Genomic DNA, 17,456 nt, shown 5'->3' on the forward strand with positions numbered 1-17,456 from the left:
TGTGGACCCTAGTATGGTGGCGGAGGGTCCAAGAAGAAGAGAAATACTAGGCCCTACCAGCAAGAGGGTAATACAATTGCTGGGACGCTGCACTCACTGCATGTGTTGGGAATGCTCGTTATGAAATTTGTCAGAAGTTTGCTCTGCTTGTGTTTGCATTGATGGCATCTGGGCATTGGATGAACACACTGAATGGCTGTAGCTGTAGGAGATGTATTGCCGGATAAGATGTAGGCTGCGCAATTGCATGCAAGGTAAATGCCTGAGTGACAATGTCACTTTTGACATTGTCTAGACATAGGAGATCTCCCTGAAGACTGCTGTGTTGATTTTGCAGAGCTTCTTTTTACATGAGCAGTCCAACCCATTGTCAAAGATGCATGGCATGAAATGCGATCAAACACATCCTAGGATGCCAACCGATATGATAAGTCTGCAAAGAGCTCACTTGCTGGTGTTCATGCATTCGGGTCTTGAAAAGAATATCAGTGCAACCTGCAGCAAACACAGGCCTTGCAGGAGAGATTCCTGAGGCACTCAATATGTACAACTTGCCAATAGAGTCTGTTGGGTTCTAATTCATCTGTTTCTTGACTGCAAGCCATGAGCAAATTGTAGAGATTGTCAGATCTGTCAATCTACTAATGCAAACCACATGCAAGGCAACACACCCTCTTATGCAGACGGGAGTGAGCACAGGTCTTCAAAGAATACAGGCAGCAACAAGTCAAGCAAGTGGACCAAAACTCATCTGCAGCATTTGCTGCCTCAGAAGCCTCTCAGCTTCTCCGGGCATCCCTGCCCCCAAAACCGCATGGCAACACGCACACATCTACTTTTTCCCTAGTGGACATCACCAAGACTAGCTAGCCGTGGTAATCTCTTATACTCCCCTCGATCAAAATATTTGGCAGCTGCAGAAAGCGCAGGCAGCCCTCCTCTCGACACTGTTTCATTACTATACAAAGGGCCGCAATTCCAGGTAAGCAGCAGCTCGCAGTCTTGATTACTAATTCCCTCCTCTACACTTGTCAGATCTGCCTTCCTCCTTGCCGTTCATTGCTGCTATGATATATGATAAGCAAAGACACTGCTTACGCGAGCGGTCGCTTGCGTCTCAAAGATGCTTGTCCTTGCTCTTTGTGGGCAGCAGCTGCCGCACGCTCTGAAGCAGATTGTTGCCTGCCCGGCCCGCGCTGCCCAGCCGGCTGCCCAGCTTCTGCAGTGGGCCCACCATTGGTGCCAGCTTCTCCTCGATCCTGCGGTTCAGCGGATATAGCCTCGGTATATGTGCAATGCTTCTAAAATAAGTGAGGTCTATAAGAAGCAGGCGTATTGCCTATATTGCCCTGCCAGAAATTTCCTGACACCAAGTTGAGAAGTATTACATCCATCAATTTGCAGCATGCAAAGGCCCCCGCGTGCAGGAGTGATCAAGCAGGCCGAAATCCTATGCATGCTGCAACTTTGATGAACAAGATGCACGCAATAAATGTTCTGGTCCTCAGCTGCGCATGTGTGTCACGCAGCCTTCCATGCGTACCATCACACAGAGCAGCTGGCAAGTAGATACTGTAGTGCTCAACCTAAACTGCGCACCCTGGAAAAAGTGAATTGTTAAACAGCTTCCCGCAGGGCTATTTTCTTGATCAAAAACTTTGTTATCTGTGCATTAAGTACGTCCCCCAAAGATGCGCCTGCTCAAGAGCTTTCCAAATCCGCCTTCAGATCTTAAATAGGTTAAGTATTTGAGGAGTTAGGATTTTATTTTCGACCCTTTTTTCAATTTTTGCAATTATTTTCCGCGCAGTTTAGGTTGAGCACTACAGTACTCATTAGAGTAATGGCACACATAGAAAAGAGGGCAGAGAGATGTTTGCTTCGCTGACATGCACATAACACATGGCGAGACACAACTACTTTCATCCTTCCTTGGAGCTTGCCCTACCCTGCATGTCCTTGCATGCTGTGTCTGTGTTGGTATAAGGGAAGAGGGACAGGGAACACGTCGTACCAGAAGGGTCGGTCATCTGAGAAGTCCTGCGCGTCACTGCTGCCGAGCGTGCCGAAGATAACCGCGCCCGTCACAAAGAAGAACGCGCTCGGGGCAAAGAGCGCCCACGACCACGAGCCTGCGTCAAATCATATTGACACCCTCATGTAAGGAGGTAAGTGAGGGCCTGTTCAAGGCACCACCAGGGGAAGACAATCTGTGCGTGGGCATGTCCTACAGTTGGAGGGGGATCCTGTGAAGCTGCAACGAGTCAGTCGGCAGCTAGAAACCCACGCAACAAGTGCACTGTGGGTCCCATGCTGGGATGTGCCCAACTTCTAGTAAGCAGATCTACACATCCTGCATGTCGTGGAGCTTTGGAAGTTGTCAAGGCCTTTCTCTCTTGATCCTGGCCTGGCCCACGTTAGCACAAGAAAAGCAAGGCACAATGTGCCAGTGCCAATTGACTAAGGGAGTTGCTGAGGGTAGTGTAGTGTCTCTGTGATACGCACCAGTGGCGTCGAGGATTGCTCCGGTGACAGCAACACCGATGATGCCGGGGACTGCGCCGATGGTGTTGGTCATGCCGAGCAGGAAGGGTGCATATCGCGGCGACAGGTCGGCGTGGTTGCAGTACAGCCCGCACAGGCTCAGCGACGCCGTTCCCAGCGCAGCCGTCACCAGGGCTGCAGGCCACAGAGAGTCAATCAGGATTCGACGATAGCTTAGAGCCCATGACGAAGCCTCAGGATGAGGGAAGGAGACAAAGGTCTGGCCTGCCACAGGCATAAAAAGCACGAAAGGCATTACCTCCATGAAGACATGGGTCAAACCCATGCCCCCCGGGTACCGCACACATTTAGCCACAGTTGACATGAGCTGCAGTTCAAGTTGTCGTTAGGAGTTGCGCAGACATGGCAGTGAGCAAGGCGACAATGGGTCGTCGACAGGTACAGTCGCCAACAAGAAACAGGGAAGCAGGAGGGTCTTGGAAAAGTTCTTGCAAATGGCAAATGCAAACAACAGCAGTGCTTCAAGAGACCTTGCAGAGGCTGCGAGCTAGACACGACAGTGCATCGTGGTGACATGGTGAGGGAACAGATATGATATTCTAGGCACGTTAACATTCATTCTTTAGAGAGTCCAGCGGCGCGCACCGACGGAGGTGGGCCCGTCGTCGCAGTTAGCAGTGGCGAGCAGACAGGCAGTGGGGCAGAGGAAGGCCGTGATCTGTGCCAGCTTGCGCACGCGCGCGACCGGCCATCCTCGCTCTATCAACCCGTCCGCCAGCGGCCCAGCCGTCAGGCTTATGCCGATTGCCGCAATCGGCGGCAGCAGCGACACCTGCGACCAGCAGACGCCTTTCAGACGTGCCCACATTTGGTCATGTCATAATGGTGACCTCGATTTGATGCCCTGGTGCTCTGAGGGTCTGTACAGGAGAGGAAAAGGAGGCCTGAGGGGTCTCACAGGTGTGGCTTGAGGTTGTGGTAGTGCAGACAATGAATCTTTCAAATGTGCCCAAAAACGCTGTCATCGGCAGCCGGCCTGGTGCTGTGAGCGCGCGAACAAAGCAAGCCCTTGGCAAAATTCAGAGATATTTCTACATGAGGCTCTACCCTTGTTTGTGTGAAGGACAACCCTGCAGGTTGTCGCTTCTCAAGAAGGAAGGGACATAAGGAATCATGGGAGTTTAGCCGGTCAGGCGCACCTGGGCGGCTTGGGTGAGAGACAGTGACAGCGTGTCGGTGAAGTAGGTGGGCAGCCATGCCATCATCGTGTAGTGGAACCTGCACAGCACCGCCTGAGTAAGATGAGAGGGTCCATAATGTCAGCGGCACATGTGCAAACCACCCGAATCGATGACCCGAATCGATGACCCACACATCTCTCTGCTAGACAAGCCCAATTGCCATTGCAAGAAATGGTCAAAAAAAGAAACAAGGTCCAACCCCTGAATGAACAGCTCCAGCGGGTGGGCCTGTTGTCATCAGAAATTGGAAATGCAGGTGCAGTGTGTGCATCTGTGCGCGCGCTACTTGCTGAGCGGATTCAAAGACTCTAATAGAACTAAGACAAATTAACACGTCCCTGCTGAGCAGGATGCGATAGGTCGCCCCAGCCGGATATCATCCTATTACTGAGGACCACCGGAAGATAAAGAGACCCGGACCCATTTGCTATGCGCACCAGTTGTTGCAAAGTTGCTGGCAAAACCGTCTATCTGTGTGCATCTCACTCGCGACAGACATTGCTCAAGGAGCCCAAGGGACTACATCACAATAGGCCTAAAGCATGTCTCAGTAGCTCGGTGGTAGAGCGACCGGCTATTAATCGACCGATCGTAAATTCAAGTCCTAAACCCACAACTCAGGGCGCACCAGTTGTTGCAGAAGTGGGTGTATGCGAGTGCGCGGACGGGTGTATTGCGCAGGAACGCGCGCCACGGCATCGGCTCCTCCGCCGCCAGCGCGCTGCCCGACTTGGCCGCCGCAGCCGCCGCCACCTGGCATCCACCAGCAAAAATCCTTAATATCACGACCTTTTTTATGTAGGGCTCAGGTGTACTAAATAATACCCTCTGCAGGGCTCGAGGGTTTAGATACTGGGTGCGACACTGGGTGCCATGATTGTTGCAGTACATGCTAAATGGAGGATATTCCTGCCTGACATCAATTGGGTGCTTGCCATGCTTGCTGCTTGCACTTCCACACACCAATCTGCAGGCTTTCCTCACTACAAACTGCTCCAAGGCTGATGAATATAGCTCCCTTGCGAGGCTGTTGCTTGCATTCTTGTTATGTATTGGGAGTCGGGAACACATCATACAGATTGAGCAAGACATGGGTACGGTTCAAGCATATAACATACCTGGCGGCTGGTGCGCGTGAGCTGCAGGAAGGCCTCTGGCTCGTCCTCCTGGATGCCTTTGACCACAGCCTCCCACCAAAAACTCCAAGCCAGGCCCGCCAGCCCAAACCCATAGAACACCTGCAGCGCACCACCGGCCATCAGTGTTCTGTCCTGCACTGAAACCGCGTGGACTAAAAGCACCCTTGCAAGGCTGTCCAGTATTCATGCGTGCCTTGTGCATCATTCGCGCAGTCCATGTCTTCCGGGCAAGCCAAGCACCTTGTTATGACTAATACTTGTCTCACAAAGCTATGGGCAAGGACTGTAAGGCTGGCTGCTGTTTAAGTCTCGCATGAAGCACACACAGCAAACAAGGAGCCCAAATTTTAGTCCCTGCGCCACGGCTAATATCCGGCTGGCGAGCTACAAAGAGGGCAGCAGTGAGAGCAGCGCGCACCGTCTGCCACCCAAATCGCTCAATGAGCGCAGGAGCCACCAGCAGGCCCAGCAGTGAGCCGACGTGCAGCCCGCCAAACATGTAAGAGGTCGCGCGCGATCGCTCCCGGGTGTCTATCAGCCGCGCAACCATGTCTGTGGACGCCGATGGCGCCACTCCCTCCCCGAGACCCACCGCTGCCCGGCACAGGAACAGCCCTGCAGACCAGTGCACAGCACTTGAGGGATTGTTTTTATCATGCGGCACGGAAGAGCACTGTTTTGATTGTTGTCACACAGGAACAGGCCTGCAGACCGGTATGCACACTCAGGACCGTTGTTTTTATCATGCGGCACAGGAACCCCCCTCTAGACGGGCATGCACAATTGAGGAATTGTTTGGTCATGCAGCACAGGAACAGCCCTGCAGACTGGTAAATGCGGTCATGAGCATTTCTTTGATTAAGACTCAGAGTTGAGGCATTGCTAAATGTTCTGTGATTGCTTTGTCAGTGATTGAAACAATAGGATTAGTCCTTCGCAAGACGTGGCAGTAAATGGTGCAAAGAAGCTAGAGTTGGATGGGCACCCTGCCTGCAACAAGTGATGCAAAAAATAATAGAGGAGCAGGGGGCGACCCAGTGTAATGAACGTCACAAGAAGATTTGCAAGGCAAAACTAGCTCTGGGTGCGACCTGGTATGGTGCCTGCGAGCAGTGGGACTGCGGCTGTGGCAGCTGACCAGAGGCTGACCCCTGCTGGCAGGACGCTCCTGCCGCCAATCCGCGAAGTCACATAACCCCCAGGGATCTGCGTGAGCGCATAGCCGTAGAAGAAGGAGCTCTGCACCAGCCCTGATACTGTGGGGCTCCAGCCAAAGTCCTGGGCCATGGGGATGATGGCCACGCTGATGTTCACCTTGTCCTGCATTTGCAGTAAATACACTCAGATCTAAGACGATTAACCACGTAATCCCTTTCTGATATATTCAGAAGTGCTTGCACTAGCTAAACCAACAATTGTTGCAGTTCAAAGATACACCCAGATATTTGGAGACTGGGTCAGCAACTCGAAGTTCGGAACACTAGAACAAAAACGCACGGTCAGAATCTTGAAGAATGAACGCAGACATGCAAGGAGGTGCCTTATTCAAATACTTGAAAGACAATCAGAAGCAAGTCAGAAGCTTACCATGTTGCATATCACGAATGCGAGCGATGTCGCAGCGACCACCTTCCATCTCGCAGGCAGAAAGTCCCATCGATCTACAAGAGCGTTCAGAACACCCCAATCCCTTCGCTGCCTGCCGGTCAGATGTGAGCTTTCCAAGTCAACATCTACTGAACTGAGAACGCTGACAATGTTGAGGCCTTCGGGCGGGCGTGCCAGGGGCTGCCGGGGTTCTAATTCACTGCGCCAAACCTTCTCTTCCCTCTGATCTTTCCTTTTCGAATCCCTTTTGACTGCTTCAACAAGTACATGCGTCCTTTTTCTGGCATCTCGGCATCTGCACACGCTGGCCTGCGCACGGGACCCACCGAGCCTCTCTAAACCTATGACAGGTCTCGAGGAACCCAGCAGGGATCCGCTGTGTGCTACCATTCTGCGAGAAACCGGCCTAGCCTAGCCAAGAAGCTTTGCTTCAGCACAGTAAATTCCTGTCTTCTGTCCACGCCTAATCGCTGTGAAGCTGCTCAGTCGACGGTAGCAGTCAGGAACTAAGCAAAGGGCTTCGAGGAAACACGTCACAATCGCAGAAGTGGAGCAGCTTCCTCGCTCATTAGGAGCTGTTCGACTTCTGAGGTTGCGTCGTCGTTGTCGGATACGCTCACAGCTGTCCACGCCATGTCCTAGTTTGGCCGCCCTCGAACCATCCCAGTCTGACCAACCCCCAGGAAGCACCCCTCCAGAGAGATTTTTGCCAGATGTCAAGATTTCATCGTGTTGACATCAACACTAGGGATCTCTGTCAGAGGCTGTCACAGTGAGGGTGAGGAGTTCATAGGGTCACCAATCAGTAAAAGATTATGACTTCATTGCGCACACTGTGGCATATGCTACAGTGTGCATGATCATCACATGATTATCATCAATGTCAAAAATTAATGATCAGGACTCTAAGTGACTTATTTCTCATGCTCATGATCAGTCATGGCATGATGACATGTATATGAACAGAGGCAGATCCTAATGGCCATAAGCTCGAGATTGCAATCGTTTACTACCAAGGCCACTCCTAACGATTGAAGCCTCTGAGCGCACACCTCATCCGCCAACATAATCCAACTCTATTTTTACACGCTTTTCCTGCTAGAGGCAAGGTGCGTCCGCAGACAAGCTGATCAACCATCAAAAATAATTACAGGTGTATTTAGCAGGATATATCATCGGATTGTCACAATAGAGCCCGGTGTTCATCCAAAATTTGTTTGTGCTGAGTACCAATCCTGCTACAACATTCTCAGCTAAGAGCTGGCCCGCCTTAGCGCTGGTGAGAATTGCATCACCGCCCGCGCATGCGCATGCTTCCATGTTGCCTACACAGGAAGTGGCCCTAGGGCATGCAGCCATGATCGGTGAGCTGCAGTGCACCACCGGCCATCTCTTGCAAAGCTCTTGACAAAGTTCAAAATTCTTAAAGTCAGCACACAGTGCCAACTTATTCCAACCGCTACAAAATCCGGTTCTGCCTCTGGAGTTCCAAGGATAATTTGCTACAAAACTTGCAGTTGTGGAAGTCAACAATTCAAATAACAAACATCCCAGTGTTCTGTCATCAATTGATTTTTGCTGGTACGTGTTCAACATCAGATATCGTGTTCAGCCGATAAGTTCTTGTCAGAGCAGTTGTCTTGAAAGACAGCATAAACCACTGTATTCAATATGACACCTGCGATTTGCACCCAGGACTGCATGCACCATCAGATTGTGGCAGACTGCAGATAGCCCGTTCTCATAAGCATGGCAAGTTCAACTAGCTCAATGTCAGCTTGAAAGTATTCATGATCAGGCAGTTGTCATGACCTCGTTTGCCTGGTGTTCAGAAGGTAGCTTCAGGTACACAAAGCCCGCTGCAGCCTGCGCAAGCAGCAACAGGAAGGCATCAGCAAATCTATGAATGCATTATGCACAATCTGACTATATTCTACCATTTCAATGCATGCTATGCATGTCTCTGGCAAATGGCAAGGTTTTGCACGTCATGACACTTGCATTTCTTAGGAGGACTACGCCAGGTCCCCGTTATCTGTATGTGTCTTGTCTCAGGCAATTCAGTCAGGGGCGCTCGCCTGAATGGCCGACACCAGGCTGGAGGGCAGCTTCCTCTGGGCGTCCTTTGAGGCATCTGAAGCAGCCAGCAGCCCTCGCGACATCACAGGCTTCTGCTGCGCTCTCGCATCACTTCCCTTGTCCGCATTCCCCTGCAAAGCAACGATCACATCATTCTTACTACCATTACCATCACACACCATAGTTCCTATACTACTAATTGCTTGTTCCCGCCCGCAGGGCTAGGTGTGCTGCAGGAATTACATTAAACCTTCCTCCAGCCTTCCCTGTCTTGGCACTTCCTCCGCCAATGGCATGTCATTCCAATGGAATCTGGGTCACTCTTGACGCAATCATTCCAATTTGAGCGGCATTCACACCATGCTAGAGCCTTTGCACCGAGGCAAGGGGCCTCTCCTCCAGCGAACTCACAAGCATTGAAGCAGTCGTATTGAATTGGACTTGGCACTCTGGTGTCGCGCGCACGGCAGTGAGGTACAATGCACCGATGGATCAGCTGAGCACAGACAGTAGCAGTCCTTTTTGGGGACGTGCCTGGACCTTTGGCAGTACAGCCACATCAGCTGCTGAAATGCCCATGTCCCTGAGAGTCTGCTTGATGTTACCAAGCACCCTGTGGCTCTTCAGACGGTCCAATACCTGCAGTAGCACAACGCGCCACCTTCATGTGATGATGTCTGCAAAACTTGCAAATAGCCGGGGGCACTACTGGTACACCTAATCTTCAGGGGTTAGATACAGGACCCCTTTGCATACTACTAGCAGCAGTCCAACTGGTGGGCAACTGCTCATGCAGTTTTTAAAGATTGGGCCAGAAAATCATCTTTGCTGCAGGACTGGACTCCATGTGATTTGAAAGCTGTCAGAGATCCAGTCAGGCACTGGATTTGGGGGACTATAAAGCACCTTTGAATCAGGGCTGACAAGCCGGATTGTGGCCTGCTGGCTTATGTAACCTTCCAGCTCCAATGCCGACTCCTCTTTCCCCTTTGCCATGACATCGCCCTTTCCTGATGCCTCGCCTTTTCGCTCCTGCCACCTGCCGCCCTTGGCCTTGCTACCGCTGGTGTCCTGGTCAATGTCCTTCGGATCCATGGGCACCTGAGAAGCAGTGCACACAGAGCTTCAAACAAAGATTCCTGGCAGGCAGTGGGCAGTCACGCTATCAAACAGCGCATTGCATGGGCCTGACAACTCAAGGCATTCTTGTGCACGTCGGTGCGCCAGAGAACCTGTTTCTTCAAACTTTCAGCCAGCATACTGTCCGGCTAGTTCCAGAGCCTACCAGCTATTTGTGCTACTGCTGTCGATCTCAACCAGAGTTTTGTACACAGCAGAGACTGCGGCGCTGTTGCCGGCCGGTCTATCTTGCGGTCTATGCAAATTTGCATGCAGAATGGCAATTGCAGCACCTGTCTGTAGCCTGTGACGAGCTCCACAATGTCCACCGGCCTGTTGGCCTTCTTCTTCTCCTTCTCGAGGCTGGCGTCCACACTGGCCGAGAAGGCATCGCTCAGGAAGGCCTCGTTCTTCGGCTGGAAGGGCCGGCGCGGCTGCTTTTTTCGCTTGCCCGGCCCCTTATCACCGCCTTTTTTGGCTTGGCCCACCAGCGGGAGGGCACGCCCCTTGGGCAGCGCCCGCATTGCATCCTCGTAGGCCTCCCGGTCCGAGTCAACAACTGACTCTACAAGCTCTGTGGCCAGCCGCGCCCTCGCGTCCCTGCTGCGCTCTCCACCGGCGCCCTGCTCTCGTACAAGCTTGGACATGAAGCCTTCCTCCTCGTCATCCTCGTGCACATCATCGATCGGCAGGCGCTCCGGACGGCTGAGGCCGAGTTTGGCGCGGCGGCCGCTGTTGGTGCCTCTTTTGGCGGCGCCTGATCTGGCGCCGGAGGCTGAGCTGGCGCCGCTGCGCCAGCCGTCGCGCGCCCACGTGTCATCCTTCACCTCCGCCACGTTGTCGCCCCAGGCGGCCAGCCGGCGACGCCGCGCCGACAGCGGCGGCGCGCCGGCCGCCCCCGGGCCGGCCCCGGCAGTGCCGTCCGCGCCATTGGCCGCCGCCGCGCCTGCCGCCTGCGTCTGCTGCCTGTGCTGCAGCGTGCGCAGGCTGTCGATGCCACCTCCGGCAGCGGCGGACATGGCCGCAACGGGCTTGCTGTCCTGCACGGGCGCGAAAGCGAGCGCCGAGTCGCTCAGGGCGGGATTTGTTGGAGGCTTCTCCAGGCCGATGCCCATCTGAGCCATCAGGCTGCTGCCTGTGGCGGCATCTAGGGCGGCCACTGCAGGACCCGGCCTGACGGACAGCGCTGCAGAGGGGGAGCTCGCAAAGAGTGAGTCGTCCGTGAGAGGTTGCTGGCCGTTGCTGCCCCTGAGCGGCTTCTTCTGCAGGCCGAAGCCGGTCTGCACGGTGGCCTGGGCAGCCGTTGGAGCCTCTGAGGCGGCTGCATTAAGGTACAGGCCTGCAACGGGAACGCCCCTGCGCTGCGCCTCGGCCACGCTGGCATCCCATAATCTCATGCTCCCTGGCAATGTTTCGGCTGTATCAGTCTGTAGCAAGCTCGCTGCCGGCTGCAAGGTGTTGCTGTTGAGGCCGCCACTCTGCACAGCATTACACACTTTACTCAATGCCTCACTCGAAAAGTTCAATGTCGTGCTGACTGGCTGCTACTGTCAGTACGCAACATAAGTATTCCATATTGGAAAAGCCAAGGCTGTTAGCATATTTTGACCTTACAGTACCCTGATTATATTGAGGTCCTCACATTGTCTTCCGTCTTAAATTTCTGGGGCGGCCGCTGCAGCCCAAAGCCTGTATGGCCGAGGATGGAGTCTTCTCTCTGGAATGCTGCTGTGGTGAACAGGCGCTCAAGGGCTGCCGTGATGTTCGGCTTCTGGCCAGTCCCCTGCTGATCTGCTCGCATGCTGACAGTGGTGCCCTGTGGAAGATCAGGCGGTGCAGGGGCAAACAGCAGGCCACGACCCATCCAAGTGGCATCCTTGGACACTTTCTTTCCCCACCCTTTCGCTGTGCCTGACCTGGTTTTATCCTCCTCAAGTGACAATACTTCCACATACTCTCCAACCTCCTGTTACAAGATCGCAGAGCTCTTAAGCTGCTGTCAGGAGAGCGATGCACTTGTGCAGGATGAGCTTTTCAGATCTTTAAAGCAGGCCAATTTGCCCTGTAAAAGGCTTCCACTCACCAGAACGTGGTTTATGGCTGCTACCAGGTCTTCCTCTGGGATGAGCCGATCTGCCATGATGCTCAGCGTTGCATCAGTGCTGGCAGGCGTTTTCTTTTCACCTGAACCTTCACCACTTTGCCCCGTCAATGAGATTGCACGAAGCTTGACACAGTCAGATATTATTAAAAAAAAGTTCGATCACTTGCGGGTGAGACCTGTCTCCGCTCGAAACGGATCCTGTCCACAACCGAGTTCAATGTACATACCACCATTGGTCCACTTCAGCAGGCCAGCTTACCCTTCCAAGCAACTGCTTGTTGCAGAAAAAGAAACGCAAGAAACGCAGTTCCATAGGTAACTTGAGATCTCATTGCTTGGCTTCTCCTTGGCAAATTCGCATTGCCTCTAGCGACCTCTGGCTGCTAACGGCTGGGCACTGCGACGTTCAGCTTGCGATGGTGCATGTTCCCTCATTATGAAGGTTCAAATGTGTCGGAAATCCACTGACTTGAACGTCACGACGCTGATGGCCGAGTAGGATCCTGTCGGCCGGCCCCGCCAATTGCCCAGAACCTGGCCAGTTCAAAACTAGGCGTTTCGGAGCACGTGCCCCACCCACGTGATCCGAGACAGGTACATTGGAAGGGAGAGGAGGAGGAAGAGCGACCCAGCGTCATCACGGTGGTCCTGAGTATCCATAGATTGATTGTCTGACATTCCTTTGCTAGAGAAGCTGTCAGTCACCAAGACACACTCGTTTGATCCGCACCCACTCGACGTATACGAAGTGGCTGAGCGGGTCCTTGGCGTCCGATCAGATCTCTATTAGGGCCGCGATTCCGATGCAGATTTGCGCGACACACCTGCTAGGAAGGTCACCGTTGGTTCGAAGCTTGTGCATCCGCACTTTCAAAACCCTGCCAGTCATAGACATATCAGCACTCGTGGAAGACAAACGGGTACGTTCCTGACCTTTCGTTTGAGATCTTACAACATCATTCCTTTCAGGTCCCCTTACGGTTCCAAGGCAAGAATACACCCAGATCCCAGAATGACGCAACTCATGGTGCAGGACACTGAAGGTCACAGTCGTGCAGCGGAGAACCTGCATGCAGCGTGCCGGGATGTCGGATTCTTCTACGTCGTCAACCACGGTGAGCAGCGACAAAGGGGCGTGCCTTTAAGCTACCTTATGGCAAAGGACTGAGTGTCTGATGTGCGCCATGTATGTGTCAACAGGCGTGCCTGCGTCTGTCACTGATGGCGTGCTGCAGGAAGCACGCCAGTGGTTCAACATGCCAGTAAGATCTCCTTCAACTCCTGTTTCTGCCTGACACCTGGCGCAGTCACTCACTGCTTGGCCTGCAGAGATACCAACTTTTCTCTCTAGAAGCATTCACCTGTGCAAACGGTCCCTCACCGACGCAGGGCACTGTAAGAATTTCATGGCAGCAGCGGATCAATATTTGACACAGGTGCAGACAGCCTTGAGCTGCTGATGTGTGCAGGCAGAAGTGAAGCAGCAGATAGCGCTCGGCCCAGAGACCTCCTACCGGGGCTATCAGCAGCTGGGCTCCAATGTGACCCGCTTTGATGGGGGCTTCCAGAGGGACCACCACGAGGCAATCGACCTTTACAAGGAAGAAGCCGACAGGGTGCGCCCTCTGCATGGTCTGGATACATCAGAAGGCCATGTTGTTTGTTACCACATGTAGCAAACCGAATACCATTCCGTGCATTGGAAAGCACTGCAGACGGAGGGCAGCTGCAGAGGTTATGCACTTCACCTTATGAGCACAATGCATTGCGGCAGTGATCACCTCCTATACGCCGGGAGTGCAGTTTGCCAGTGACATGTACTGCATCCTTGTGGGGACTGGCATCTGCATGTGAGCCAAGCAGGCAGCTGTTTGGGCGCACTGACGGGAGCTGACTCAGTGCTCGTTCAAGCATCCATAGCTGCGTGTACACGGTTGGGTCCTAGGCAGACTCGTCAGTGTACTGTGCGGTTGATGCTGAGGTATTTTGGGATGATGGCACAGGATGCCAGCCCGGTGCACGGCATGAATCCCTGGCCAACACAGCACCCGGCATTCGATGCGAGCCTGCGCCAGTATGTGCAAAGCTGCCTGGGTGTGGGGCAGGCCATCATGCGAGGTGAGCCCCTCTGCATGCTTGTGCCCGTCCCATAATTGAGAGAAGAGAGATGCAAGGCAGTGCGAGCGCCGATTATGGAGAAATGGCTGCATTGCGGTGGAAATGCAGTATTGGTGAATACAATACTTTTGCTGATCCCTTCTGTGCATGCTGTGTTGGGGTGGCCTACCTCGAGGTCTTTCTGAAGTTGTTAAATTTACACAGCAAGTGCATTCTCAAGCCCGTTGGGTAGATGAGGAAGCACTGATTGGATTTCCGATCTGGGTTGCTGGGCCCGGCTTTCTGCAGTGGCTGCCCAGTATGGGACACTACATGGCCGCTGCTTGCTGGGGTGTTCTGCCTGCTGCTAAAGGAGTAATGGTGACTGAGAAGGTCTTGAGATGGTCTAATATGGCGCTGTGTGGCAGGCATTGCGTTGGGCCTGGGCCTGCCGGGAAACTACTTTGAGTCCGCGGATGGCGGAGGGACGACTGCAGACTCGAGTTACTGGGTGATGCGCGCCATCCACTACCCACCCCTGTCGCAGGTAGACCCCCGCTGCAACAATTTACATTGTTACTAGAGTGTCTGGTGCCCTGTGCCTGTATTGTCCTTCCACGCTCAGTTGACAAAATTGACAGGTGACATTTCTTCCGCTCTTCTGCGGGGGATTTGATTGACAGAACAGTGGTATTCGAAGGGCCAAGTGTGAAGGACACAGGCATCTGCGGTGCCTGTAGCAGTGCCGAAGGAACCGCGCTGGGCAAAGCAAGCCCTGCGCTACATATGTAGAAAAATGCCATACTCAACTGTAGATCTGAGAAGTCCCCGTTCTGTGCCAATCTCTTCATATATTCAACATGCCAAGTGACCATGCAATTGGGACCGGCCAAGGTCGAGTGGTGCTGCAGACAATCAAAGAATTACACCAGCCCTTGTAAGACGTAGAACTGCATGTGAAGATCAGCAATCACTCACCAGTTGATGCATCTTGCCTGAAGAAGCGTAGCAGTCAAATTCGAACCAGCCAAGGTGTTGAGGAAATGCTTGGGGATTTGTCAGGAGGGGCGGCTAGGGGAGGCGGCAGCGCAGGCGGTGGCTGGTGCTGAGGTGGAGCGGCATGTGCAGCTGAGCTGCGGGGAGCACACTGACTACGGCTTACTCACCCTCGTCAACCAGGAGCCCCACATCCCCGCCCTCCAGGTGATACCTCATCAAGGGTCCAGAAATTACAATTTTATACGCCCCCTACTGGGGGACCAAAACCCCTGCCATCACTCATTGTGATCCAAACAAACTGCATGGCTGCGTCATCTAAAGCATGCAACAATTCAGTGGCTCCAGGTGGGTCATCCACTCATTGTACAGTGGCATTGAGTACACACTATTACACTGCAGCGCGTTTGGTATCACAGCCAAAGTTTGTCTATGTTGCTTCAGACAACGAGCACAACAGCTGTGCGTGCTGTTCTATGTGCTCAAGCTTTAAGGAGGGTGCTCATCTCTGTACGGATTTCTGGCATGTTGATCACTCTCGATTGCACAATGCCTTGTATGAGCTGTTTTATCGCCACTGAACAGATCAATTGCTGCTGGCAGGTAAAGAATGCTGCAGGGGAGTGGATCACAGCAGAGCCGATACCGGGCTCCTTTGTTTGCAACATCGGGGACATGCTCAAGGTGTACACCAATGGTCTGTACGAGCCAACTCCCCACAGGGTCATCAACGCCGATCCCAGCCGCTCGCGTGTGTCAATCCCCTTCTTCTACGAGCCTGCCTTTGACGCCCAGGTGCGCCTTCTGTGTCAATAACCACCCCTGCCTCGCTTCAATCGTGGTATCTTACGGCTCGAGAGAGGTTCCTTGCTGTAGCATCAATCAGGAGTTTGCTAGAGTGCCCTGAACGGATGTCTGGTGCAAAAAGTATCCACACAGATCACCAGACAGTCTTGGGCAGTGTATACCGTATATGAACCTTTCCCAAACATCCCTCTGTGCTGATGCTGATGCCTGTTTTCCTCGTGATGTATGTCTGTGCTGGTCGGTTTTGTGTACCAGAGCCTGTTGTGGCAGGCTGTGAACTTGGGTCAGGTAGTCCAGAGTAAATCCTGCACTCACTAAGATGGCATCTACATGTGCTGTGTCACTGGCTGATGCAGCAAAGCCTCCATGTGCAGTGCACCTCTTCACAGGGTAGTTTTTGATCTTGCATGCTGACCAGATGGGTGGCGGACAGGTGGCGCCCATTCCTGCACTGCTACAGCCCGGAGTGGTTCCCAGCTTCGGCTCGGTGTGCTACGGCAGCCATTTGGAGAGCAAGGTGCTCAACAACTTTGAGCTGGAGCCGCAAGCCTCTTCTGTGGGGGAGGCCTGATCAGAGGCCTAGCTGGAAGGTTTTGAGGACTCCACCAGACTTGCAGTCGATGCAACGGAGTGGGTATTTTCATGATGCTGACTGCGGGAGTTTGGGTGTTGTGAATTCGCAGGTACTAACATGTATAGTAACAGGTTTGCTGCATGGTGAAACGGTTTTGACTATGTTTGAGAGCGTAAGATACTGACTGGCATCCTGCAATTCGCAGCCTCGGAGGCTGTTAATGTCAAATTTAGATCTAGCTAGGCTGCCTCTGTGGACTGTAATTATTATTATTATTACACGCTTTTCCTGCCAAAAGGCAAGGTACGTCCTGCAGACAAGCTGCAGTTAAAGGCTGCTACAATCCTACCCCTTGTTGGACTCGCAAGATCCAAGCAAGACCCAATCACTGATGGCAACCGTGGGCATGGTGCTCAGTATTTGTACCGCCCCGTGGACTGTTATATATGTATATATATATACACTATGCTTCGCTGACCTGAAACTTGCCGCAGTTCGCAACCAGCTAAGATGAGTGGTATATGATTGCCGGTGTCCAGCTTGGTAAAACTGCTCAGGATGCAAAGAATGTTGGAGTGCATGTCTCCCACTCATAATGTTGGGCAGGGCATAAAGTGCACCTTCCGAGACGATGTGCAAGCCGAGTCATTGACACTGGGATGAATGCGTGTTGGGCTCGGATCGTGTCTATTTGCCTTACATACGTCAATAGGTAGCACTGAGTGCATCACTCAGGGCACCGACCTGAGCAGAACTGTCGGTTTCAGCTCTGCGCAGGACCCAATCTGAGGGCTTTTGGTACACCCCATCTGATCGAAAGCACGCCCATTTAGCGCACCATACCGGCGTTCAAGCACCTAGTATACAGCAATCTTCCAGATCCACCATTCTGCGGCACGAGGAAGTCACGACTGCGAACCCACTGACCGACTCACTGTTATCCATACGTCTCGTAAAACGAGGAGCCCTTGGAACCGCGAACAGCAGCAGGAGCTGCTCAATCGCCAAAAATCTTTTCCAGCGTCCGAACATTAACGCTAGTGGCTACCTGGCGGGAATGTACGCTGAACGAGCGGAGCTCTGAAGCTAAATCTGTACCGTGTCCTCTAGGTCAGTGCTCTCTTTCACAGGATAGCGGTCCACATGGTTCATGGGCCCCTCGATCATTTGCAGTACGTTATACTAGC

General features: G+C 53.1%; 3 protein-coding genes across 3 annotated transcripts; 2 read left to right on the forward strand and 1 right to left on the reverse strand.

Annotated features, from left to right (window-relative positions):
• The first annotated feature begins 333 nt into the window (after window positions 1-333).
• On the forward strand, window positions 334-1,117 carry COCSUDRAFT_34514 (hypothetical protein). Its single transcript, XM_005643038.1, has one exon. The coding sequence runs from the start codon at window positions 656-658 to the stop codon at window positions 845-847; it is 192 nt and encodes a 63-aa protein (XP_005643095.1). The 5' UTR covers window positions 334-655; the 3' UTR covers window positions 848-1,117.
• Window positions 1,118-2,034: 917 nt separating this feature from the next.
• On the reverse strand, window positions 2,035-7,023 carry COCSUDRAFT_26312 (MFS general substrate transporter; the record flags this gene model as incomplete). The annotated part of the gene is made up of 9 exons (XM_005643039.1): window positions 6,473-7,023; window positions 5,977-6,205; window positions 5,304-5,500; window positions 4,865-4,984; window positions 4,375-4,499; window positions 3,705-3,783; window positions 3,151-3,337; window positions 2,506-2,679; window positions 2,035-2,132 (listed from the first exon to the last, which is right to left on the reverse strand). Coding segments are annotated over exons 1-9 (1,620 nt in total), but the record flags the coding sequence as incomplete, so codon positions are not given.
• A 5,838-nt stretch (window positions 7,024-12,861) lies between these two features.
• Window positions 12,862-16,227, forward strand: COCSUDRAFT_5329 (Clavaminate synthase-like protein; the record flags this gene model as incomplete). Its single annotated transcript, XM_005643040.1, has 8 exons — window positions 12,862-12,910; window positions 12,996-13,057; window positions 13,265-13,411; window positions 13,799-13,913; window positions 14,321-14,439; window positions 14,985-15,095; window positions 15,492-15,683; window positions 16,129-16,227. Coding segments are annotated over 8 exons (894 nt in total), but the record flags the coding sequence as incomplete, so codon positions are not given.
• Between the last annotated feature and the right edge of the window lie 1,229 nt (window positions 16,228-17,456).

This window comes from Coccomyxa subellipsoidea (genome assembly GCF_000258705.1).
Source record: "Coccomyxa subellipsoidea C-169, whole genome shotgun sequence".
Lineage (NCBI taxonomy): Eukaryota > Viridiplantae > Chlorophyta > Trebouxiophyceae > Coccomyxaceae > Coccomyxa > Coccomyxa subellipsoidea.

What these genes read in the sequence shown, in the direction of transcription:
- COCSUDRAFT_34514 (XM_005643038.1), top strand. Translation starts at nt 656, where the DNA reads ATGCAAGGCAACACACCCTCTTATGCAGACGGGAGTGAGCACAGGTCT.